Genomic DNA, 26,828 nt, shown 5'->3' with positions numbered 1-26,828 from the left:
AGGGGGAGGGTTAGGTATAGGGTGCAGGAAGGGGGAGGTTTAGGCACTAAGGGGGGGTTAGCTTTATGCACCGGGTGGGGAGGGTTAGAGAGAGGGGGAGGTTAGGGTGCGGGAAGGGGGAGATTAGGTTTAGGCACTAAGGGGGGGGGTTAGGTTTACGCACCTGGTGGGGAGGGTTAGAGAGAGGGGGAGAAGAGGGTTAGAGAGAGGGGGAGGGTTAGGATACTGACCAACAGGTGTCAGTATTATAACCCTGTTGGATGCCAGTGTCCGGATAACGACCTCCGGGATCCCGAGCACTGGCACCCCGTACCCATCTCAGTACAATAAAACCCCCTCTCCCCCCGGCTATCGAGCACAGAGGAATAACACCCCCCATGTACCCGCCCCATGTCCGTCATCTATTATACCCCCTCCCTCTTGCCTGCCCCCTCCAACTTCACCCTGTCCTCTGGCTGCTGCCCCCTGTATTCCCCAGACACAACCTCCTCCCTCCCCCCTCAGTCACTGCAGAGTGTAATGACGGTCACTTACCTGCAGGGGCGCCTCAGCAATGCCCCCACACACAGCCCACAAGCCCAATTCTGCGGACTGGGCATCTATATGTTTGTGCCCCCCTCTCTATGCCCACGTGGAGGGCAGGGACTGATGACGTCAGGGTCCGCTCGGTGAGGGGCATCAGGGCTCAGACCATAGAGGAGAAATCACTTCCTGTCCCTGGAACGCAGAACCAGGAAGTCAGCTGGAACGCACGAGCAGAGGATGACGGGTAATGTAGTTTATAGGATGTAGATCAGATATTATAGCGCGGGAGGCTCCGGGCGGACTGACTACATCACAGCTGACGTCACTGATCAGAGGGGGGGTGGCTGTGCCCGGAAGTGACGTCACCCGGGAGCTGGGGAGAGATTGCTGAGTCGGTATGTCTAATATCCCCTTCACGGAGACCACCCTGACGTCATCACTTAGTGCCTGTGACCTCACCTGGTGCACATCCTCCTCTATCTCTACCTCTATATACCTCCTCCTCTATCCCTACCTCTATATATACCTCCTCCTCTATCCCTACCTCTATATACATCCTCCTCTATCTCTACCTCTATATACCTCCTCCTATATCCCTACCTCTATATACCTCCTCCTCTATCCCTACCTCTATATACCTCCTCCTCTATCTCTACCTCTATATACCTCCTCCTCTATCCCTACCTCTATATACATCCTCCTCTATCCCTACCTCTATATACCTCCTCCTCTATCCCTACCTCTATATACATCCTCCTCTATCCCTACCTCTATATACATCCTCCTCTATCCCTACCTCTATATACCTCCTCCTCTATCCCTACCTCTATATGCATCCTCCTCTATCCCTACCTCTACATACATCCTCCTCTATCTCTACCTCTATATACCTCCTCCTCTATCCCTACCTCTGTATACATCCTCCTCTATCCCTACCTCTACATACATCCTCCTCTATCTCTACCTCTATATACATCCTCCTCTATCCCTACCTCTGTATACATCCTCCTCTATCCCTACCTCTATATACATCCTCCTCTATCTCTACCTCTACACACATCCTCCTCTATCCCTACCTCTACACACATCCTCCTCTATCCCTACCTCTACATACATCCTCCTCTATCCCTACCTCTACATACATCCCCCTCTATCCCTACCTCTACCTACATCCTCCTCTATCCCTACCTCTACCTACATCCTCCTCTATCCCTACCTCTACCTACATCCTCCTCTATCCCTACCTCTACCTACATCCTCCTCTATCCCTACCTCTACATACATCCTCCTCTATCCCTACCTCTATATACATCCTCCTCTATCCCTACCTCTACATACATCCTCCTCTATCTCTACCTCTACACACATCCTCCTCTATCCCTACCTCTACACACATCCTCCTCTATCCCTACCTCTACCTACATCCTCCTCTATCCCTACCTCTACCTACATCCTCCTCTATCCCTACCTCTACATACATCCTCCTCTATCCCTACCTCTACATACATCCTCCTCTATCCCTACCTCTACATACATCCTCCTCTATCCCTACCTCTACACACATCCTCCTCTATCCCTACCTCTATATACCTCCTCCTCTATCCCTACCTCTACATACATCCTCCTCTATCCCTACCTCTATATACATCCTCCTCTATCCCTACCTCTACATACATCCTCCTCTATCCCTACCTCTATATACATCCTCCTCTATCCCTACCTCTATATACATCCTCCTCTATCCCTACCTCTATATACATCCCCCTCTATCCCTACCTCCATCCTCCTCTATCCCTACCTCTACCTACATCCTCCTCTATCACTACCTCTATATACATCCTCCTCTATCCCTACCTCTATATACCTCCTCCTCTATCCCTACCTCTATATACCTCCTCCTCTATCCCTACCTCTACATACATCCCCCTCTATCCCTACCTCTATATACACCCTCCTCTATCCCTACCTCTACATACATCCTCCTCTATCCCTACCTCTATATACATCCTCCTCTATCCCTACCTCTACATACATCCCCCTCTATCCCTACCTCTACATACATCCTCCTCTATCCCTTCCTCTACATACATCCTCCTCTATCCCTACCTCCATCCTCCTCTATCCCTACCTCTACCTACATCCTCCTCTATCCCTACCTCTATATACCTCCTCCTCTATCCCTACCTCTACCTACATCCTCCTCTATCTCTACCTCTATATACATCCTCCTCTATCCCTACCTCTATATACATCCTCCTCTATCCCTACCTCTACATACCTCCTCCTCTATCCCTACCTCTATATACCTCCTCCTCTATCCCTACCTCTACCTACATCCTCCTCTATCTCTACCTCTATATACATCCTCCTCTATCCCTACCTCTGTATACATCCTCCTCTATCCCTACCTCTACACACATCCCCCTCTATCCCTACCTCTACACACATCCTCCTCTATCCCTACCTCTACATACATCCTCCTCTATCCCTACCTCTACATACATCCTCCTCTATCTCTACCTCTATATACATCCTCCTCTATCCCTACCTCTACACACATCCTCCTCTATCCCTACCTCTATATACATCCCCCTATATCCCTACCTCTACATACATCCTCCTCTATCCCTACCTCTACATACCTCCTCCTCTATCCCTACCTCTATATACATCCTCCTCTATCCCTACCTCTACATACCTCCTCCTCTATCCCTACCTCTATATACATCCTCCTCTATCCCTACCTCTACCTACGTCCTCCTCTATCCCTACCTCTATATACCTCCTCCTCTATCCCTACCTCTACATACATCCTCCTCTATCCCTACCTCTACACACATCCTCCTCTATCCCTACCTCTACATACATCCTCCTCTATCCCTACCTCTATATACATCCTCCTCTATCCCTACCTCTATATACATCCTCCTCTATCCCTACCTCTACACACATCCTCCTCTATCTCTACCTCTATATACATCCTCCTCTATCCCTACCTCTACACACATCCTCCTCTATCCCTACCTCTACATACATCCTCCTCTATCCCTACCTCTACATACCTCCTCCTCTATCCCTACCTCTACATACATCCTCCTCTATCCCTACCTCTACATACATCCTCCTCTATCCCTACCTCTATATACCTCCTCCTCTATCCCTACCTCTATATACATCCTCCTCTATCCCTACCTCTACCTACGACCTCCTCTATCCCTACCTCTATATACCTCCTCCTCTATCCCTACCTCTATATACATCCTCCTCTATCTCTACCTCTATATACATCCCCGTATATCCCTACCTCCTATATACATCCCCCTCTATCCCTACCTCTACATACATCCTCCTCTATCCCTACCTCTACATACATCCTCCTCTATCCCTACCTCTACATACATCCCCCTATATCCCTACCTCTATATACATCCTCCTCTATCCCTACCTCTACACACACCCTCCTCTATCCCTAACTCTACACACCTCCTCCTCTATCCCTACCTCTACACACATCCTCCTCTATCCCTACCTCTACACACATCCTCCTCTATCCCTACCTCTACACACATCCTCCTCTATCCCTACCTCTACACACATCCTCCTCTATCCCTACCTCTACACACATCCTCCTCTATCCCTACCTCTACACACATCCTCCTCTATCCCTACCTCTACACACATCCTCCTCTATCCCTACCTCTACACACATCCTCCTCTATCCCTACCTCTACACACATCCTCCTCTATCCTTACCTCTACATACATCCTCCTCTATCCCTACCTCTACGTGCATCCTCCTCTATCCCTACCTCTACACGCATCCTCCTCTATCCCTACCTCTACACACATCCTCCTCTATCCCTACCTCTATATACATCCTCCTCTATCCCTACCTCCATCCTCCTCTATCCCTACCTCCATCCTCCTCTATCCCTACCTCCATCCTCCTCTATCCCTACCTCTACATACATCCTCCTCTATCCCTACCTCCATCCTCCTCTATCCCTACCTCTATATACATCCTCCTCTATCCCTACCTCTACACACATCCTCCTCTATCCCTACCTCTACACACATCCTCCTCTATCCCTACCTCTACATACATCCTCCTCTATCCCTACCTCCATCCTCCTCTATCCCTACCTCCATCCTCCTCTATCCCTACCTCTGCATACATCCTCCTCTATCCCTACCTCTACACACATCCTCCTCTATCCCTACCTCTATATACATCCTCCTCTATCCCTACCTCTACCTCCATCCTCCTCTATCCCTACCTCCATCCTCCTCTATCCCTACCTCCATCCTCCTCTATCCCTACCTCTACATACATCCTCCTCTATCCCTACCTCTACATACATCCTCCTCTATCCCCACCTTCATCCTCCTCTATTCCTACCTCTATATACATCCTCCTCTATCCCTACCTCTACACAAATCCTCCTCTATCCCTACCTCTACACACATCCTCCTCTATCCCTACCTCTACACACATCCTCCTCTATCCCTACCTCTACATATATCCTCCTCTATCCCTACCTCTACATACATCCTCCTCTATCCCTACCTCTACATACATCCTCCTCTATCCCTACCTCTATATACATCTTCCTACCTCTACACACATCCTCCTCTATCCCTACCTCTACATACCTCCTCCTCTATCCCTACCTCTACATACCTCCTCCTCTATCCCTACCTCTACATACATCCTCCTCTATCCCTACCTCTACATACATCCTCCTCTATCCCTACCTCTACACACATCCTCCTCTATCCCTACCTCTACACACATCCTCCTCTATCCCTACCTCTACACACATCCTCCTCTATCCCTACCTCTACACACATCCTCCTCTATCCCTACCTCTATATACATCCTCCTCTATCCCTACCTCTACACACATCCTCCTCTATCCCTACCTCTACATACAGGAGAGGTGACTGCTGGGAAGGGGACATTATACAGTAACACCAGGGATGTGTCTGGGTGATGACAGGAGAGGTGACTGCTGGGAATAAGACATTATACAGTAACACCGAGGGATGTGTCTGGGTGATGACTGGAGAGGTGACTGCTGGGAATGGGACATTATACAGTAACACCAGGGGATGTGTCTGGGTGATGACTGGAGAGGTGACTGCTGGGAATGGGACATGATACAGTAACACCTGGGGATGTGTCTGGGTGATGACTGGAGAGGTGACTGCTGGGTATGGGACATTATACAGTAACACCAGGGGATGTGTCTGGGTGATGACTGGAGAGGTGACTGCTGGGGATGGGACATTATACAGTAACACCGGGGGATGTGTCTGGGTGATGACTGGAGAGTTGACTGCTGAGAATGGGACATTATACAGTAACACAGAGGGATGTGTCTGGGTGATGACTGGAGAGGTGACTGCTGGGAATGGGACATTATACAGTAACACCAGGGGATGTGTCTGGGTGATGACTGGAGAGGTGACTGCTGGGAATGGGACATGATACAGTAACACCTTGGGATGTGTCTGGGTGATGACTGGAGAGGTGACTGCTGGGGATGGGACATTATATAGTAACACCAGGGGATGTGTCTGGGTGATGACTGGAGAGGTGACTGCTGGGAATGGAACATTATACAGTAACACGGGGGGGTGTCTGGGTGATGACTGGAGAGTTGACTGCTGAGAATGGGACATTATACAGTAACACCGGGGGATGTGTCTGTGTGATGACTGGAGAGGTGACTGCTGGGAAAGGGACATTATACAGTAACACCAGGGGATGTGTCTGGGTGATGACTGGATAGGTGAATGCTGGAAATGGGGCATTATACAGTAACACCAGGGGATGTGTCTGGGTGATGACTGGAGAGGTGACTGCTGGGAATAGGACATTATACAGTAACACCAGGGGATGTGTCTGGGTGATGACTGTATCATTGTGTATGTCAGGTTCCTATAAGGTGTCAGGTTGTCGCTATCTATGTCTCCATGCAGGAGGTTGAGTATATAGAGGAACTCAGGGGTCTGTACAAGGACATGATGATGGAGAATCACCGGCCCCTCACCTCACTGGGTAAGAGGAAACTGTTATTTATTGTACAGGGGAGAGCAGGTATGAGGACCCCTATATATACACATCACCTGATAATAACATATATACAATGTACTCAGTCACTGTGTGTCTCCTACAGATGGACCCAGTAACAGAAATACCCCAGAGAGATGTCCCCGTCCTCTTTATTCCCAGGATTGTACAGAGGAGAATCACAGGATCCCACAGGAGCATCAGGTAGGTGGGATTTAGGGTCTCACTAATATACCAAAGTGACTGTCACTATATAATCTGTAAAGAAGCTGTGTGTGTATTATACACTGATATTATACTGTTATCTCAGTGAGTATAATCTGTCTCTATTTAAATATATTTTTGTTGTTTTCTCCTTTATCCACTGGGGGGCGCTAGAGATTACTCTGGGGCATTGGCAGTTGTGGAGCCTGGCACTTTAATAACTCTTACCTGGCTCCACCACCTCCATTTCCCAGATTGCCTAGCGAGCTTAGTTTAGGTTGACATCCCGGTGGAGCCAGGCAGTTTTTCCTAAGTCTTCTGGGCAGCCTGATTAATTTGTTCTTTTATTTTTCTCCTTTTCCTACGGGCAGACTCTGGCTACAGGAGTCGGCCTGACCCGTGGGAACACCTCCGGAGGGACCCGCCGCTTCTGAGGTAGAGGCTCAGGTCTCAAGATCAGGAAGTAAAACGCAGGGTCATGGACCCCATATAGTGCACATTTGTACACAACCTGCTGGAGGGTTCTTTTCTCTGCACTTCAAACATGGGTCAGTAACCTTGAACGTTGTCCAGGCGTCTTCTGGTCAATATTTTAATAGTGAACTCTAGTACTTTTCAACTGCCACAGACATCGTTTGACACACCCCTTCAGGTGCCCAAAAAAGGACCGTCATGTTAACAAAGACACCTCCTGGTGTCTTCTTGAATTTGCCTTTGAGCAATTGTTTGGTATGGTTGGAGAAAGGCCTCTCGAGCACGGTACCAGGTGTCTTACCTTCCAGGCGTTGTCATCCTCTTTATATTTCTATGCTGCCATTTTTCATTGCCCTTGGGTCGGGCTTCCTGTGACTACTGCCCAGTGCCCACTAGGACACTATTTCCATTAAAGCCTGTCCTGTTCTTTAGTCTGTATAGTTTTCCTTCATGTTTGTTTCAACACCCATCCTTGGTCCATCCGCGGACAGATGCAGTAAAATTTTCAAGGGTGACAGCAATTAAGGGCAGATCTCGAAGATTCACGTCTACTATTGACTCCTTGTCACCTTTAGTTCCTCTTATCCACAGAGTTGGTGGTCTTCGGAGATGCAGCCCTGTGTACCGGCCTTTTCCAGTTTTAGGTTTGGTTTAAACCAAGTTAGTTCTTTCTCCTTTTTTGTTGCTGTTCCTAGCTGGTGTATTGCTCATAATCTAAGTACACCCCTAGGTCTCTGTGGGCCCCTTCAGTGCGTGGTTATTCTTACACCGGTAAGGTTCAGATCATCTTCCTAAGGAGCTCTTGCATTTTTCTTCTCTGTCCTGTTCCATGACCATTTTTTGCTGTCAACCTCTGGGGGGCTAGTTGGGTCACCCTGACCTAGACATGGTAGGGTCTTCTGAACACCTCTTACAGTTTCTGTCCTTGGCCTTGAGAACCTGCCATTTTCTTCCCTGTATGATGACCGTGTGCATCTTCAGCTCTCCCCTTATTGCCTCGGCTATTTATGGGAGGTTTAGGTGGGCCTACTGGTTTGTGGGCCTACTGGTTTGTCTGAATAATGCTTTCGTCTACTTTCTGTGTTCGCAAATACGCGCTATAGCGCGTATTTTACCCACTTTTGAGGACCAGGGACTCACTATTTACAAATGAGTGGCTCCCTGGGGACGCGCTCCGCTACAGCCAATCCCTTGCTGCCAATTAAGTGACTGACAAGGGCGGGCTGGGCTGCGAGGCAGAGAGAGGGGAATATGCTTCCCGGGCTGGACCCCTCCCTCTGTAGTGTACAGTAGCTTTAACTATTGGTAGTTACGGGAGTGGGCGGGATGTTGCACGTCTGCGCGGAGGAATTCTCGCCCGCCACAAGGCTTCTCCCTTCTCTGCTAGCTCTGGTCCTTCTCCCTGCGGCACTGTCAGTAGTGTGGAGGAGAGTGGCCACTCCGCGGGAGCAACAGCACTGACTGCAGCGGGGAAGAAACCCCCCTGTGAGCCAAATGTGTTTACTAGAGAGGAGACAGCCTTGTCTCTGCCCCCGGAGGCCACCTGCAGGAGGGACGGAGCTATTACAGACACAGAGCTGACTGGAAGAGCTCTCTGCACAGGATGTCTCCGCCAACATGGACTCCAGCAGTGATCTCCTACTACCACTCAGCCCTCAGCTTTGTAAGTACTGTATACTGATGTGTGTGTGTGTGTACTGTATGTATGTATGTATGCTGTGTGTGTGTACAGTATGTATGTATGCTGTGTGTGTGTACAGTATGCTGTGTGTGTGTACAGTATATACTGTGTGTGTATGTATGCTGTGTGTGTATGTATACTGTAAGTTTGTTTATGTGAGTGTATGTACAGTATGTATGTATACTGTGTGTGTATGTATGTATACTGTAAGTATGTGTGTGTGTATATACTGTGTGTACTGTGTGTGTATGTATACTGTAAGTATGTTTGTGTATACTGTGTGTACTGTATGTGTGTATATTTATTTATGTATACTGTGTTTGTTTGTGTGTATGTCCTGTATGTATGCTGATATGTAGGTATACTGTGAGTGTGTGTGTGTGTATGTATGTACACTGTGTGTAAGTTTGCTTATGTATGTATCTATGAATGTTGTGTGTGTGTGTGTGTGCAAGTATGCTTGTGTATGTGTAAACTATGTATGTATGTAAGCTATGTGTGCGCATGATTGTGTGTTTAGGTTTATATACAAAGATCTATCTATCAACCCCCCTTTAAAAGTCCTGCATTTGCCCCTGCATCGGGGAGCAGAGTGACCGTGCCGCGGGGATTACCAACGCGGAGGAGTAGTGACCACCAGTGAGCTGCAGATCTACCAGCAGGGAAGAGTGGGACCCTGGGGAGTTGCAGAACTGGTGACTGGGGAGGTAGAGTGTCCTCCAGGGAGCTGTACACTGCTGGTGAGGGACTAGTTACATTATATCATTACACTGTCCTCCAGGGAGCTGTACACTGCTGGTGAGGGACTAGTTACATTATATCATTACACTGTCCTCCAGGGATCTGTACACTGCTGGTGAGGGACTAGTTACATTATATCATTACAGTGTCCTCCAGGGAGCTGTACCCTGCTGGTGAGGGACTAGTTACATTATATCATTACACTGTCCTCCAGGGAGCTGTACCCTGCTGGTGAGGGACTAGTTACATTATATCATTACACTGTCCTCCAGGGAGCTGTACACTGCTGGTGAGGGACTAGTTACATTATCATTACACTGTCCTCCAGGGAGCTGTACACTGCTGGTGAGGGACTAGTTACATTATATCATTACACTGTCCTCCAGGGAGCTGTACACTGCTGGTGAGAGACTAGTTACATTATATCATTACACTGTCCTCCAGGGAGCTGTACACTGCTGGTGAGGGACTAGTTACATTATATCATTACACTGTCCTCCAGGGAGCTGTACACTGCTGGTGAGGGACTAGTTACATTATATCATTACACTGTCCTCCAGGGAGCTGTACACTGCTGGTGAGGGACTAGTTACATTATATCATTACACTGTCCTCCAGGGAGCTGTACACTGCTGGTGAGGGACTAGTTACATTATCATTACACTGTCCTCCAGGGAGCTGTACACTGCTGGTGAGGGACTAGTTACATTATATCATTACACTGTCCTCCAGGGAGCTGTACACTGCTGGTGAGGGACTAGTTACATTATCATTACAGTGTCCTCCAGGGAGCTGTACCCTGCTGGTGAGGGACTAGTTACATTATATCATTACACTGTCCTCCAGGGAGCTGTACCCTGCTGGTGAGGGACTAGTTACATTATCATTACACTGTCCTCCAGGGAGCTGTACACTGCTGGTGAGGGACTAGTTACATTATATCATTACACTGTCCTCCAGGGAGCTGTACACTGCTGGTGAGGGACTAGTTACATTATATCATTACACTGTCCTCCAGGGAGCTGTACCCTGCTGGTGAGGGACTAGTTACGTTCTATCATTACACTGTCCTCCAGGGAGCTGTACACTGCTGGTGAGGGACTAGTTACATTATATCATTACACTGTCCTCCAGGGAGCTGTACACTGCTGGTGAGGGACTAGTTACATTATATCATTACACTGTCCTCCAGGGAGCTGTACACTGCTGGTGAGGGACTAGTTACATTATATCATTACAGTGTCCTCCAGGGAGCTGTACACTGCTGGTGAGGGACTAGTTACATTATATCATTACAGTGTCCTCCAGGGAGCTGTACACTGCTGGTGAGGGACTAGTTACATTATATCATTACACTGTCCTCCAGGGAGCTGTACACTGCTGGTGAGGGACTAGTTACATTATATCATTACACTGTCCTCCAGGGAGCTGTACCCTGCTGGTGAGGGACTAGTTACATTATATCATTACACTGTCCTCCAGGGAGCTGTATCCTGCTGGTGAGGGACTAGTTACATTATATCATTACACCGTCCTCCAGGGAGCTGTACCCTGCTGGTGAGGGACTAGTTACATTATCATTACACTGTCCTCCAGGGAGCTGTACCCTGCTGGTGAGGGACTAGTTACATTATCATTACACTGTCCTCCAGGGAGCTGTACACTGCTGGTGAGGGACTAGTTACATTATCATTACACTGTCCTCCAGGGAGCTGTACACTGCTGGTGAGGGACTAGTTACATTATATCATTACACTGTCCTCCAGGGAGCTGTACCCTGCTGGTGAGGGACTAGTTACATTATATCATTACACCGTCCTCCAGGGAGCTGTACCCTGCTGGTGAGGGACTAGTTACATTATCATTACACTGTCCTCCAGGGAGCTGTACCCTGCTGGTGAGGGACTAGTTACATTATCATTACACTGTCCTCCAGGGAGCTGTACACTGCTGGTGAGGGACTAGTTACATTATATCATTACAGTGTCCTCCAGGGAGCTGTACACTGCTGGTGAGGGACTAGTTACATTATATCATTACACTGTCCTCCAGGGAGCTGTACACTGCTGGTGAGGGACTAGTTACATTATCATTACACTGTCCTCCAGGGAGCTGTACACTGCTGGTGAGGGACTAGTTACATTATATCATTACACCGTCCTCCAGGGAGCTGTACACTGCTGGTGAGGGACTAGTTACATTATATCATTACACTGTCCTCCAGGGAGCTGTACACTGCTGGTGAGGGACTAGTTACATTATATCATTACACTGTCCTCCAGGGAGCTGTACACTGCTGGTGAGGGACTAGTTACATTATATCATTACACTGTCCTCCAGGGAGCTGTACACTGCTGGTGAGGGACTAGTTACATTATATCATTACAGTGTCCTCCAGGGAGCTGTACACTGCTGGTGAGGGACTAGTTACATTATATCATTACAGTGTCCTCCAGGGAGCTGTACACTGCTGGTGAGGGACTAGTTACATTATATCATTACAGTGTCCTCCAGGGAGCTGTACACTGCTGGTGAGGGACTAGTTACATTATATCATTACACTGTCCTCCAGGGAGCTGTACCCTGCTGGTGAGGGACTAGTTACATTATATCATTACACTGTCCTCCAGGGAGCTGTATCCTGCTGGTGAGGGACTAGTTACATTATATCATTACACCGTCCTCCAGGGAGCTGTACCCTGCTGGTGAGGGACTAGTTACATTATCATTACACTGTCCTCCAGGGAGCTGTACCCTGCTGGTGAGGGACTAGTTACATTATCATTACACTGTCCTCCAGGGAGCTGTACACTGCTGGTGAGGGACTAGTTACATTATATCATTACAGTGTCCTCCAGGGAGCTGTACACTGCTGGTGAGGGACTAGTTACATTATATCATTACACTGTCCTCCAGGGAGCTGTACACTGCTGGTGAGGGACTAGTTACATTATCATTACACTGTCCTCCAGGGAGCTGTACACTGCTGGTGAGGGACTAGTTACATTATATCATTACACTGTCCTCCAGGGAGCTGTACACTGCTGGTGAGAGACTAGTTACATTATATCATTACACTGTCCTCCAGGGAGCTGTACACTGCTGGTGAGGGACTAGTTACATGATATCATTACACTGTCCTCCAGGGAGCTGTACACTGCTGGTGAGGGACTAGTTACATTATATCATTACACTGTCCTCCAGGGAGCTGTACACTGCTGGTGAGGGACTAGTTACATTATATCATTACACCGTCCTCCAGGGAGCTGTACCCTGCTGGTGAGGGACTAGTTACATTATATCATTACACTGTCCTCCAGGGAGCTGTACACTGCTGGTGAGGGACTAGTTACATTATCTTTACAGTGTCCTCCAGGGAGCTGTACCCTGCTGGTGAGGGACTAGTTACATTATATCATTACACTGTCCTCCAGGGAGCTGTACACTGCTGGTGAGGGACTAGTTACATTATATCATTACACTGTCCTCCAGGGAGCTGTACCCTGCTGGTGAGGGACTAGTTACATTATATCATTACACTGTCCTCCAGGGAGCTGTACCCTGCTGGTGAGGGACTAGTTACATTATATCATTACACTGTCCTCCAGGGAGCTGTACACTGCTGGTGAGGGACTAGTTACATTATATCATTACACTGTCCTCCAGGGAGCTGTACACTGCTGGTGAGGGACTAGTTACATTATATCATTACACTGTCCTCACACTGCTGGTGAGGGACTAGTTACATTATATCATTACAGTGTCCTCCAGGGAGCTGTACACTGCTGGTGAGGGACTAGTTACATTATATCATTACACCGTCCTCCAGGGAGCTGTACACTGCTGGTGAGGGACTAGTTACATTATATCATTACAGTGTCCTCCAGGGAGCTGTACCCTGCTGGTGAGGGACTAGTTACATTATATCATTACACTGTCCTCCAGGGAGCTGTACACTGCTGGTGAGGGACTAGATACATTATTATTACACTGTCCTCCAGGGAGCTGTACACTGCTGGTGAGGGACTAGATACATTATTATTACACTGTCCTCCAGGGAGCTGTACACTGCTGGTGAGGGACTATTTACATTATTTCATTACAATGTCCTCCCAATAAAATATTGTTAAAAATTGAGGGCACTCCAGTGTGTTACACTCTCTAAATGCACTGCTGTATGTGGGCCACTATATTTATGGGGTACTCCTTTGTGTGATGCACTGTAAATATGCCTAACCCTAATCTCCTCCTTGCCCCAGCTGCTGTCTACCCTTACCTCCTCCCTACCCCCAGCACTGCCTGCCCCTTGCCTCCAGTACTGCCCCAGCTGCTGTCTACTCTTACACCCTCCTTACCCTTCAGCACTGCCAGCCACTAACCTTCTCCTTGCCCCCTGTACTGCCCCAGCTACCTGCACTTTCACCCTCTCTACCCAGCCCTAACTTTCTCCTTGCCCCCAGTACTGCCCAAGTTGCTATCCTCGCCCCCTCCCTACCCCCAGCACTGCCTGCCCCTAACTACCTCTTTGCCCATTGTATTGCCCCCTCTCTACTCTCAGCACTGTCTGCCCCTAACTACCTCTTTGCCCATAGTATTGCCCCCTCTCTACTCTCTGGACTGTCTGCCCCTAGCCCCATCCTTGCACCTCAATACTGTGTCAGCTGTTATCTATCCTTGCCCCCCAGCACTGTCGCAATTGCTGTCTGCACTTACCCCCTCCCTAGCCCCAGCACTGCCTGGCCTTACTCCCCTCTACCCCATCTTCTCCCTGCCTTTTCCCCCAGTTCTACCCCAACTGCTACCTGCCCACCAGCACTGTCCCAGCTGCTGCCTGCTTTCACCCCACCATAATATGTGATGGGACCCAGAAACAGACTCCAATTTTATAAAGGTCTCCAGGACCCACAAATTTTTCCGCTTTTCGCGATCACTGTACTGTGAAGTCTTCTGGTATGTTTTTTATTTTTCTAGGACCTTTGTGTTGTCCAGTCTGTAATTAGTGACTCATCATGGTGATGCTTAGTCTCCAATGCTTCCGGTTGCATAGTTTCTATGTCTGAGAGATCTTAAAGATGTTCCTTGTTGTGTCGCCATTTTTCTATTACATGCTTCTCAAAAGCTTTTCACGGCAGACTATAGTGGTCCTAGTTTTCCTGGTATGAGGCTCAAGGCTCTTGCCTTAGGTATGTGTAGCCTCTCACGATTTGATCCTAGGCTGTGGATGTTATGATTAGGGAACCACTGGGTGTGGTTCTTCTTGTGTTCCTCCGGGGGTCTCCTTGGTGTTCTGCCTCCTGTACTTGGTGTGGGAGCCGTATGCCTTTGGCTCTTCTCCTTGGTTTTTTCTTCCTTTCTTGGATCTTTGGTCCAACTTCTCCCATGAAGGGGGGGGTTCTAGATCCATCAGAAGAATTGCTATGGCAATCCTCCTCATCTCTAGGCTCTGCTCTCCTAGAGATTGTATTCTGCGTCTAGGTTGTCCTCATTCCCTGCTTGTGGAGGTCATGTTCTTCCATGCATCGACTTGTGCTGTGTTTCTCTATTCCTCTGTCCACTGGACTAGAGTCGTGTCGGTGTGCGTGGCCCTCGGTGTGGCCCATGCTCCCACGGGGTTGGCTGGCCTTTCTGATGTCCACTGTGGATTCCTTCTCAGCTGTTTTGAGAGATGTTTCCGCCACCGTGGTTGTTCCGTTTACATGACCGAGGATACAGTGCTCTCCTTGTGGATTGCTTTGACATGTCCCCAGCGTACCCTCCAATGGATGAAAAAGAAAAGCGGATTTATGTACTTATGAATTAAATCCATTTCTTTAATTCCATGGGGTACATTGGATGCCCTCCCTGTGCTCTGTATGGTTGTCTGTTCCGGTCTTTTTCCCTCCTCCCCTTTTCTATTATTTACTATTAACTGAGCTCGCTGGGCCTGCTGGGGTGTGGTAAGGCGAAGAGACATCTCAGACTTTTTGTATGAATAAAGTGCCAGGCTCCTCCACCATTCCCTTTGCCCCCTAGGTATTCTCCAGTGCTCCCCATGAAATCAAATAAATGGATTTTAATGGTAAGTATAAAAATCCTGTTTTTTTCGGTTATTTAGGGAGAAAGTCTGACTGATCTTAAGGCAGATGATATAGAGGGAAAAGAAGAGACGTATGTGACTGATATAAAGGCAGAAGATATAGAGGGGGAAGAAGAGACGTATGTGACTGATATGAAGGCAGAAGATATAGAGGGAGAAGAAGAGACGTATGTGACTGATCTTAAGGCAGATGATGTAGAGGGAGAAGAAGAGACGTATGTGACTGATATAAAGGCAGAAGATATAGAGGGAGAAGAAGAGACGAATGTAACTGATATAAAGGCAGAAGATATAGAGGGAGAAGAGACTAATGTGGCTGATATAAAGGCAGAAGATACAGAGGGAGAAGAAAAGACGTATGTGACTTATCTAAAGGCAGAAGATGGAGAAGAAGAGACATATGTGACTGATATGAAGGCAGAAGATACAGAGGGAGAAGAAGAGACGTATGTGACTGATATGAAGGCAGAAGATATAGAGGGAGAAGAAGACACGTATGTGAGGAGAAATCAGAAGTGTAAGGAGGAGGAAATCCCTACAGATATCAGCACAGGTGAGTAATAAACACTTGCTACCACTAGCCTGTGGCTTTCCTGTCCACTCAGTGATTGTCTCTACCAAAGCTTTAATATAACTTATTAGCTCTCCTTTGCTACTTGGGCGACTTACAGCGGCTGCTTCACGGGTTTCCTTTTGCTACCTATGTGTGCACATGGATGGCGCGGATCGCTTATGCTGCTCATACAGATGTGTCCTCCTTCACCCATCCTTTTTGTTCCACATGGCGTATGGAAACCGGTACCGTGCACTGGAGACCCTTGTAGATGGTGAATAGCTGCTCATTCCTACTGATGGGAGGTATATATTTTTTATTTTAAACCGTGGCCCGAACCCTTTTCCCTCCCAGATATACCAAGAAGAGTGTGTAGCAGGGTGTCTGAGGAGAGAGGAGTGTTGTGCAATGGCGGCTTCTGCAGACTCTTGCATTAACAGAGAGGAGACTACTGTGGTCCATCCTTTGGATTCTACTCTATAGTGTTAATAGGCGGGGAGGAATTTGTTTTCCTGTAAGTTCTCCTCCTGAGCCATTTTTTTACCTTGGGCAAAGCTACCCAAACTGTGCCTGCACTCAGCAGCAGCGGGCATCTTCAGGAACAGGGTCATTCTCATTGCCCCTCCTCGTCTATACCTAGGCATTCAGGGGAGCATGTTTTTATGGCAAACAGCCTCGATGTGTATTACTCTGTACGTTTACTGATTTAATTTCCTAAGCGTTCGGTGTTTAGGATTAACATATATCTATTTTCCTACCAATTTCATCTGTAGGATTTTCCTTCTGAGCTACATTAACAGAAGGTATACAGACGGCCACTTTTTATATAACATTATAGTGTTCACTTGTCGATCTACAACTACTGTTCTGTTGCTTTTTATTTAGTTTATTTCTATATCACGTCTAGGAAGAGCTATTTGTCAAGTCCCTCACTGAAATTTTTTTTGCTTGTGCAAAGGGTCAGTCTAAATGTGTACATGCACACCCTGACCAGAATGCTTTCTGTGCAGCCTGTGAGGTTGGGGGTCAGCGTCCATACTCGTCTGGGCCTGCTCCTATAGATGCACCTGCTTGGGCTACCATCCTTACAGAGGTTGTGATTAAGCTTTCCATTCAACTGACTGCAAATAAACAGTCGTCAAGGCTTCCTGTCTTTTCCAGTGTGGTGGCAGGTCTTTCTAAGGTACATGATTTCTCAACTGGGGTTACTTTAGCATCTTTAGTGTTCTTTTTTATTTTTTCCAGCAGAAGAGCCTTCCTGTGTGCAGGATTTGGCTTGTTCTGCTGTTAGGCCTGGTACAGGTTTCGCCCTCCCTGGAGAAAAATGTAAGGTTATACTTTTAGACGACAGAAATTCCAGGTTCCAGAGGTCTTCTGTTCATGGGAGAATTCTTCTATACTGGAACTCTATTCTCAAGATTGATTTTATGGAGAAATAAGAAAAAGGTAATTTATCTCCTCCTGAGGATGACCTGGAAAATATATTTTTGGTGAAACCAGCTTTACGTATCCCGGATTCAGCAAAGTCTGAAATTCCACATACCTATATTTTCAAAAGGAAACTGTTAGTACCAGCAGTCTTAGACATCACTGACCTGCCTCCAACACTCTGCATGTTACTAATTGCTGCATCTCTTAATGTGAATTCTTAACAGAACTTAGGTGGGTTTAGTCTCAGGCTAGAGATGACATAATACCTCTCTCAGGTGTTACCACTAAACTCCAGCATTGATGCCTCATGCGGGGAATCACCCATCAGCCAGGCGCTAGAAGAACCTGCTCAGTGTGCTCTTTCAGTGCCTGAGTACCAATTGTGTTCTACATAGGTGCTCCCTCTTTAGAAATATACTCTTACAGTATTCTATCATTTCCGGGGTTCAGTTTCCTCGACAGCAGCAGATCCATACCCGCATTTCCATCTACAGTGTTTCTAGTCAGGATCCTCATACCAGCTAAGTACTCTGTTGCTTTCACGGTGGGGACCAACAACACTGGGCCGCATCCTGCGCCCTCACTCAATTAAGTCATGTCCTCTTGTGGGGGGCTGCTGGTGAAGTCCAGTGGGGGTTTTAGACTCTGCTTTTCTAGGAGAGGCTTCTATAGATGCAGAATTGATTAATGCTCATATCTGGCTGCAATTATGGCATGGAGATGAATTCAAATAGACTCTGGAAGCCTTACAATTTGTGAATTAAGTTCTTTTTGGTCCAGAATTGGATAAGATCATAGTGTTATCTATGAGAGGAAAAAGTACTTTTTCTTTCATCTTCCCCCAAAGTCAGAAGTTCCTTCCTTTATTCCTTTTGCATGCCGGCAAGAGGTCCTTCCAAGTCACAAGGTTGGGTTTCGTCTTGCCGAGGAGGACATTCAAGATGTAGACAGGCCTGGACTGGCCATCATTCAGCTCCCCGACAAACCTACAGTATGAAGAGGTTGTCTCTTATTGAAAAAAAAATCTGTGGTGGGAGCCAGTCTACCCTCAATTAAAGGATATGTGGCAAAAGATCACTTCTGATGCCTTTGTGTCAGCAATTCTATCCAGAGGATACCAGATTGCATACTTATCCTTATTATTTCTTCACTTCAGATCTTACAGATCAAATAACTATCCATGCAAAAAAGTGTGCTATTCAAAATCTCTTGGCATTGGTGATGATATATGTTCCTCCAGAACATAGAGGAGTAGGTATCTATAGTAATATGTTTCTGGTTCAGAAGCTGGAAGGGTCCAGTCGACCCATTCTCAATCTAAAGTATCTAAATACCCATTTACAGTTGGACAAGTTCATAAAGGAGTCAATGAGGTCTGTCATAGCCAGCATGGAAGAGGGAGAATTTGTCAGCAGACATACAAGATACCTATCTCTGTTTCCATTTGGGACAGACATCAACATCTATGATTTGCTGTGCAGGAACATCACTTCCAATTTCTAGCTCCACCCTTCAGACTTCCTACCACCCTTCATATTGTCACTAAGATTATGGTGGCCCGTATGAGGACATTGGGGGTGACGGCAATCCCAGACTTGGATAATCTCCTGGTAAAAGCTTACTCTCCAGGGGTGATGAGGACCCAGTTGGACTTGGCAGAATGCGGTTTGGTTTCTAACAGCTGGATTGTCAACCATGAAATCCAATATTGCTCCATCTTAGAAGATGGTGTTCTTAGGGGTTATCTTCGACACTTGCCTTCAGAGAGTTTACCCTTCTCTAGACCAGATTATATCCCTTCAAACCATGCTGCAATCTATTTTTACTCCGTCCTGGGTGATCATCCATTTATGCATGAGACTCCTGGGCAAAATGGTGTCAACATTCAATGCCATCCAGTTTGCCCGGTTCCATACTCAAGAGGTCCACAGAAAAGAAATGGAACAAATCTCACCTGCACTTTTCTCAACAAAATGTCTTCAAAGACTTGTGTGTCTCCCTCTTGGTGGTGGGTTGCCGACTACCTGGACAGGGGGCGCCTAGCAGCCATTTGGGTTAAACTTTCCTTTTCAACAGACGCCAGTCTCTACATTACTTATTTTATCATTATTGGATCCCGGAGGAGTTTACACTTCCTATCAACATCTGAAGATAAGGGCAATTTTCCTCATTCTATACAGTGCTCAGAATATTCTCTGTGGAAACCAGTAAAAATTCAATCAGACAATGCTATGGCTGTAGCACATCTAAATCACCAAAGAGGAACCAAATGTTCCCAGCTCATGAGGGAGCCTTTCAGAATCATGACTTGGGCAGAAAAACATGTACCAGCCATCACAGCCGCCTTCATTCTAGATGTAAAAATCTGGGAAGCCAATTACCAGAGTAGGGAGGACCTTCATCCTATAAAGGGATCCTTCCATCTGAAGGTATTTCAACTTCTGTTGGAGAATTGGGATATGTTGGACTTTGACATGGCAAAACTACAAGGTGAGCAATTACTGCTCTCAGAAGAGACCCTACTTGAACAACTTGGTTTGTCAATGGACGTTTCCACTTTATCTGTTCTACCCAGTAGAAATGCAACCAAGGGTTCTGAAACGATTGAGAGAGGGTACGGATCATTCTCGTGGTCCCAGATTGGCAGAGAAGAGCTTGGTATTCTGATCTCAGTTTATTTGCAGCTTGAATATATCATCTGCCTCTGTGTTCCGATTTTATCCCAAGGTCTCTTCAGTAATCCGGCTTTACTTCAGTTGACAGTAACGTGATGGCTATTGAAGCCACCATTTTAAAATCCAAGAGCTTATCTGACAGCTTTATACAAACTATGTTTCCTGATGTGAAGATTATTTTTCCCACTTCAAATTTCAGTTTCTTCAGTACAGGTTTAATGCTTGTTTGCAGTTAGGACAGAGAGCTGTGCCTTCGATGATCCTGTTACCTTCTAGAGGCGTCTAGCCTTAATACCTGATAATCAGACCACCTTCATATGCAGCCTCCTGTGGTGCCTTGGGACCTCAGTTTGGTGTATAGGACATTACAATCATCTCCGTTTAAGCCTTTGCAGTTGGTAGGCCTTAAATATTTCATATGGGAGACCATTTTTCTTCTGATATAGTTTCTGCCATGAGAGTTGGTGTTTTTTTCTCACCTTTTGGTATTTTATATTGTCACTATTCTCGCCAGATAATCACAAAGTTTATGCTTCATTTGAAACACCATAGCTCCCCTTTTTCAAATTAGGGTGACATGAATTTATTAAATCTAGGATGGGGAAGATCTCCTACTATTCCTGGATTTTGTGATGATTTCCATAGTGTTGGAGTTATTGTCTAGTGATCACACTGATTATCAGACAATATTTATTAGTGGGCACATAGTAGACTCTCCTTACAAATGAGGACGCTCCCGTGCTTATATCTTCCAGATTGGAAGTGATTGGGGATTGAGTACCCTCCTACCACATCCCATGGTTTGTCAGTATTTTCTGAAGTGTAGTGGATAAACCCTGCCTATTTTGTTAAAACACACACACAGGAATGGTTGGTGCATTTTTTGATTTCTCCTTTGAACTCCTTCAATGCTAAGGAAGAGTTTGACTTGAGGTATATGCTGAGAACAAGCCACCCTTGTCCTTAGCACTGAATGGATAAAACCACTAAACCTTTTGCACTGACTAATAGTATGAAACTGTTATTTCCAGCAGATGGATGCAGAAGCAGGGATGCTTCAGAGGGACATCTCGTTTTATCAACAGATTTTAAAATAGAAGATGATAACATTATACAAGAGACTTCAGAAGAAAACCCCATTACCCTAAATATACATTCAGTACTTGTCAGTGTGCCCTCTAATCATGAGGAATGTTCGACAGATAAATCGGTTATTACTGCTCATAGTACAGCTGAGACAGGAGAGAGGCCATTTCCATGTCCTGAGTGTGGGAAATGTTTTACACAGGAATCACATCTTGTTAGACATCAGAGAAGCCACACAGGTGAGAAGCCATTTCCATGTTCTGAGTGTGGGAAATGTTTCACACAGAAAACCCATCTTCATAGACATCAGAGACAACACACAGGTGAAAAGCCTTTTGTGTGCTCTGAGTGTACAAAATGTTTTAATCGTAAATCACTTCTAATTGAACATAAGATGCGTCACACAGGTGAGATACCATTTCCATGTTCTGAGTGTGGAAAATGTTTTATAAGAAAATCACATCTTATTATACATCAGAGACGTCACACACATGAGAAACCATTTTCATGCTCTGAGTGTGAAGAATGTTTTACACACACATATCAACTTATAAAACATCAGAGAAGTCACACAGGTGAGATTGAATTTCCATGTTCTGAGTGTGGGAAAAGTTTTAAAAAGAAAAGTCTAATAAGGCATCAGAGAAGTCACACAGGTGAGAAACCATTTCAATGTTTTGAGTGTGGGAAATGTTTTACACGCAAAGATGGTCTTGCTGACCATCAGAAAACTCACACAGGTGAGAAGCCATTTCCATGTTTAGAGTGTGGGAAATGTTTTACACAGAAATCCCATCTTGTTGAACATAAAAGACGACACACAGGTGAGAGACCATTTCCATGTTCTGAGTGTGGGAAATGTTTTACAAAGAAATCATATCTTGTTACACATCAGAAAAATCACACAGTTGAGAAATCATTTCCATGTTCTGAGTGTGGGAAATGCTGTACAAATAAATCACATCTTGTTAGACATGAGAGAACTCACACAGGTGAGGGTCCATTTCCATGCTCTGAGTGTGGGAAATGTTTCGCAAAGAGATCAAACCTTCTTGACCATCAGAAAATTCACACAGGTGAGAAACCGTTTCCATGTTCTGAGTGTGGGAAATGTTTTAGAAAGAAATCAAATCTACTTAAACATCAGAGAAGTCACACAGGTGAGAAACCATTTCCATGTTCTGAGTGTGGGAAATGTTTTACACAGAAATCACATCTCGTTGAACATGAAAGAAGTCACACAGGTGAGAGACCATTTCCATGCTCTGAGTGTGGGAAATGTTTTACACACAAATCAAGTCTTATTAAGCATCAGAGAAGTCACACAGGTGAGAAACCATTTCCATGTTCTGAGTGTGGGAATTGTTTTACACATAAATCAGCTCTCTTTAAACATCAGACAACACATAAAGGAGAACAGAAACTCCCATAAGCTATTAGACATAAAACAATTTCTAGCTATACACTCAAAACTGTAACATACAGCATGTCTACCTTATCAAATTAGGTTATTAAAAAAAATACATTTCTAGTGTGTACTTTAAGGAGAGCAACTGTAACCTTCAGGTATAATAACATAATTTTATTTTTTGTTAACAGACAAAGATGGATTGGGTACCATCAACCTACTGTAAGACTAGACAGATCTTCTTAAATGTAACTTCTCTTTGTATACCTCTCCTCCTCTTTCTATATCCCTGTAACCTCCAGTTGTTTTAAAGTACTGTCTGAATTAGGCACTTTTTGCTAGGCTTCCATTGATAGATGAGATATCTGCTGTAGCCTGGAATCATTCGGAAGAAGTGCTGCTAGAGGTATCTCCTCCAGCCAACCACTGGCTTCCACTGTGTGGGCTACTTACTGTGAAAGAAAATACCTCTTCAACTCCTCGTGAAGGTCATCAGTGTTGTGTGATTAGTCTTCCAGCTCCCAAGCCCTTGGACAAATAGGTTGCATGATGGGCAGGCTGCTCGCCTTATATATTCCCATGGTGGGTGCTACTCTAGGGGACCGGTAATTCGACCACCTGAGTGAGAGGAATCACAAGTCTGGGATGCATCATAGACCTCAGGTCCCCACCAGACATTTTTTTCACCACTGACTGCCCCCGAGATACAGATAGGTCCATATACATCTTACATCCGTGCGCTACAAGTCCCGTTAAACATAATGTGAGAGCGTCGTGCAACTCTAGTGCAGAGCATCTTTCCGTGCGACTTTTTACCTTTCGTCTTATCGTTATGCGAATCGGATTCACGAGCAGCTTCTGCTGATTAATATGATATGCGGCATGTCTATATTCTCTGTGGGTGTATCTGCATGCGAAATGCTACGTTAGTGTCACAGCCGCTCACACTGTAACGTAGCAATTCACATGCAGATACACCCACACAAAATATAGGCATTTTGACTTTTTAAGACTGTGAAGTACACTGCAGTCTGTTATAGGTGACAAGACACACAGTCACACTCCCCTGATTACTGCAGCTACGATGTACTGAATGGTCACCTATTGACACTGGTTATTAACTGCCATGGACTAATAACATAGTCTAATCCACCAATGCCTGGTGCCAGGACTTTGGCACAGCCATTGTACCAATGGACATGTATCCCAACCAATAGCTTCAATTCTTATTCTGCTGCCTTTATGTGCCTAGTGTTTCCCTACCACTTAGGTTTCAAGCTCAATTAAACCATCTTCACCTGTTGGGGTTTATGTATGAAGCAGTGGAGAAGTGGACCAGTAAAGAAGTTGCCCATAGCAACCAATCAGCTCAACTGTACTTGATAAATGCTACTTCAAAGCTGATTGGTATTTATGGGCCACTTCACGCGTTTTACTGCTTCATACATAAACCTGTATGTGTCATGGTGTATGTTATTTGTATCACGATCCCTTCTCTGATCATAATACCAAATGTAGGATGGTTTTTATAACATTTACAGCGGAGGCAGCCATTTTGTGACTAACAATGTCCATGAGAATACATCCTGTTGAATAAGCAGATGATAAAATAATACCAGTGTATATATGTATATGATATAAAGTGTTATGGACTGTACACAAATAAAATCTGTAATTACCTCCCAAGTTCACTGCTCGTCATTTTTAAGATGATTTGAAAGAGAAAAGAAGATGGAGTAAGTAGGTGATGAGGTGATAGCCTGTATAATGTATGGGGAGGAGTGAGTGTGTGTTTGGATCCCATGTGCGCTTTGTCAGAAATATTTGATCTATTTGACGATTTCCTTTAGTGGTCCGGTAACATGGTCCCATTTTGGGTTGTATCCTGGATCTCCAGCCCAGCGTTCCACATTGCCATGTACAGTTGCAATCCAGCCTGGGCCACTCCCATGTACTCGGTCTCATTTACTATCCACTCCCTGAGCTGCCTGTTATTCCAGTTATTAAATTGCGGAATTTCAAATTCAATCAATGTTTTCTTTTTGTATAAGCTTTTTTTATTGGCTGATTAGAAATGCATGAATCAGCGCTGTCTCATCACATGACACCGTTGGTTCAAAGCGACATGTACACAATGAGGCGGAGGGGGACACGGAGGTTCCCCGTGTGCTTCTGGGCTATGCACTATAAGGAGCTGAAGAAGAGAACACGTATCTGGTATAGAAAACTGATTCCTTACACTGAAGCCAGCTAAACCATGCAGCTCAGTCATCATGTCTATTGCAGCCAAGATGATATCCTCTATAGACATACATATACGGTAAACCAATCCTCAGTTGAAGAGGGAAGGGACTCCCTCCCCTATCAGCTGCTTGGCACTTGCCGGAACGGGTGGACCTTTTGGCAACCGTACAATATGTTGGCTCATAACAAAAGGATAGAGAATTACTTGCCCTGGTGCTGTTACAAGCTGCCATCACGGATTGTTACCTTCACGGGTTTCGGTTGTCGCAGTCCACAGGATCTGACCATCTCCCTGGTCACCAGGCAATGTAGATGCCGAACTAGGACGGCTCGTACAGTTGCTTGGAGACCAAGACGCCGGACAGACGCGAGTACTGCACTCCAGCAGCTGGCCATCAGTTAATCTTTGCATGCTGATTGGTGGAGTATCTTTTATAAGCCTACCAGACCAACACCATCTTGCCGGTTAAAGTTTAGTCCGTGCGTGTAAACCCTGGGTTCCCATATGTGTCCTGTTAGAATCTCTGCCTGCTGGAATTCTGCCAAACCTTGCAGACTGCTGTCTGCTATTTGTTGTGACACCTGCTGACCACCTACCTGCTCACAGTCTTGCTGCTAGTACCAACCAGAGCAGCGGCTTCTGCTGAGGCCTCACGCACCTGCATTTTCCACTTTGAGCAGCGATTTTCGACAGCCGTTATCTACTCGTAGCACAGCTGCTTTTACCATCTCGAGCAGAAGCTTTCGTCCACGGCCTCACCGCACTTGCAACTTTCACCCCTGAGCGGCGACTTCTGCTCCCCAACCTAACGGCTTATTCCACCTTGGTCAGCACCATCTGTTGTCTTTGTTACCTCATCGTCACCTAGGTCGCGCCTCTGCAATCAAAGTCGCACCTCACCCATCAAGGTCACATCTCTGCAATCCTTTTGCCTGAATTTACCATCAGCCGTATAACACCTAGCGATCACCTGAATTGCCATGTAAGCTACTGTCCAGAGTCTAAGACCAGGTGGCAACCTAAGTACTGGTGAGCATACTAAGCTCTAAGGAAACACCTGGGGGCTGTTATTGGCAGAAGACCTCATCAGCGTGACTCTTGAAATCTTACAGAGATATTTGGGTGATCATAACAGGTGTGATCATCGGTAATTAAAATACTTTATTTATATAAATGGAAAACAGGCAAAGTTTCCCCAGACTAATTTGGCTCAGTTATCTTTTACTTTGTACACAGTTACAGTGCAATAATACGCTAATGCCGCAGGAGGCGTCTTGTATAAATAGATGCCCCCTGGCGGCTTCTGTGATCCACTGCTGCATCTGATTAATGACTGGAAACAATACAGTTTTTAGGGGGGGGGTTTCTTCGCCACTATCGCCACAATACAGTGTTCTTCTGATCTCTCAACAATACAGTGTTCTTCCGCTCTCTCCACAATAGTGTGTCTCCGATCTCTCCACAACCTCAGCAGTGTCTTTGTGCATACGCTCGGTGTAATCTCAGCTCAATATGTCATCAGTTCTGCGTCAGCCCCAATGTGACCATTTGTGGGTTATATAAGTCAATACAGAAAACCGGTAAAAACATCATTGCAGCGTCCTGCCCGGCATCCCAGCAGCACCACCCTTAATAATTTGCCTAAAATAATTG

The 26,828-nt window shown here is 46.0% G+C and overlaps 2 protein-coding genes across 3 annotated transcripts in view; one reads left to right on the top strand and one right to left on the bottom strand.

The window, feature by feature from the left end:
* LOC148512039 (uncharacterized) overlaps positions 1-612 on the bottom strand; it is a 43,388-nt gene extending 42,776 nt beyond the window's left edge. The window contains exon 1 of the mRNA XM_088482371.1: positions 535-612. The gene's annotated coding sequence lies outside the window, so the exon portion shown is untranslated. The remainder of the gene's footprint in view (positions 1-534) is intronic.
* Positions 613-846: 234 nt separating this feature from the next.
* On the top strand, positions 847-24,607 carry LOC148512038 (uncharacterized). 2 transcript variants are annotated; one of them, XM_088482339.1, is made up of 5 exons: positions 847-920; positions 6,511-6,589; positions 6,708-6,805; positions 15,796-16,330; positions 21,471-24,607. In XM_088482339.1, the coding sequence occupies exons 2-5, from the start codon at positions 6,553-6,555 to the stop codon at positions 22,952-22,954; spliced, it is 2,154 nt and encodes a 717-aa protein (XP_088338465.1). In that variant the 5' UTR covers positions 847-920; positions 6,511-6,552; the 3' UTR covers positions 22,955-24,607. The 2 variants fall into 2 exon arrangements, with proteins under 2 accessions (XP_088338465.1, XP_088338464.1); XM_088482338.1 differs by having other exon boundaries at positions 21,468-24,607.
* Positions 24,608-26,828: the final 2,221 nt, after the last annotated feature.

The sequence above is a fragment of the Taudactylus pleione genome, unplaced genomic scaffold (genome assembly GCF_031769625.1).
Source record: "Taudactylus pleione unplaced genomic scaffold, aTauple2 ptg000285l, whole genome shotgun sequence".
Lineage (NCBI taxonomy): Eukaryota > Metazoa > Chordata > Amphibia > Anura > Myobatrachidae > Taudactylus > Taudactylus pleione.
Note: the sequence above shows the minus strand (reverse complement) of the source record. Positions and strands in the feature narration are given on the sequence as shown.

What these genes read in the sequence shown, in the direction of transcription:
- LOC148512038 (XM_088482338.1), top strand. Translation starts at nt 6,553, where the DNA reads ATGATGATGGAGAATCACCGGCCCCTCACCTCACTGG. An exon ending in CCGGCCCCTCACCTCACTGG is followed by an intron (nt 6,590 to 6,707) that starts GTAAGAGGAAAC and finishes TGTCTCCTACAG; the next exon opens with ATGGACCCAGTAACAGAAAT. An exon ending in CCCTACAGATATCAGCACAG is followed by an intron (nt 16,331 to 21,467) that starts GTGAGTAATAAA and finishes TGTTATTTCCAG; the next exon opens with CAGATGGATGCAGAAGCAGG.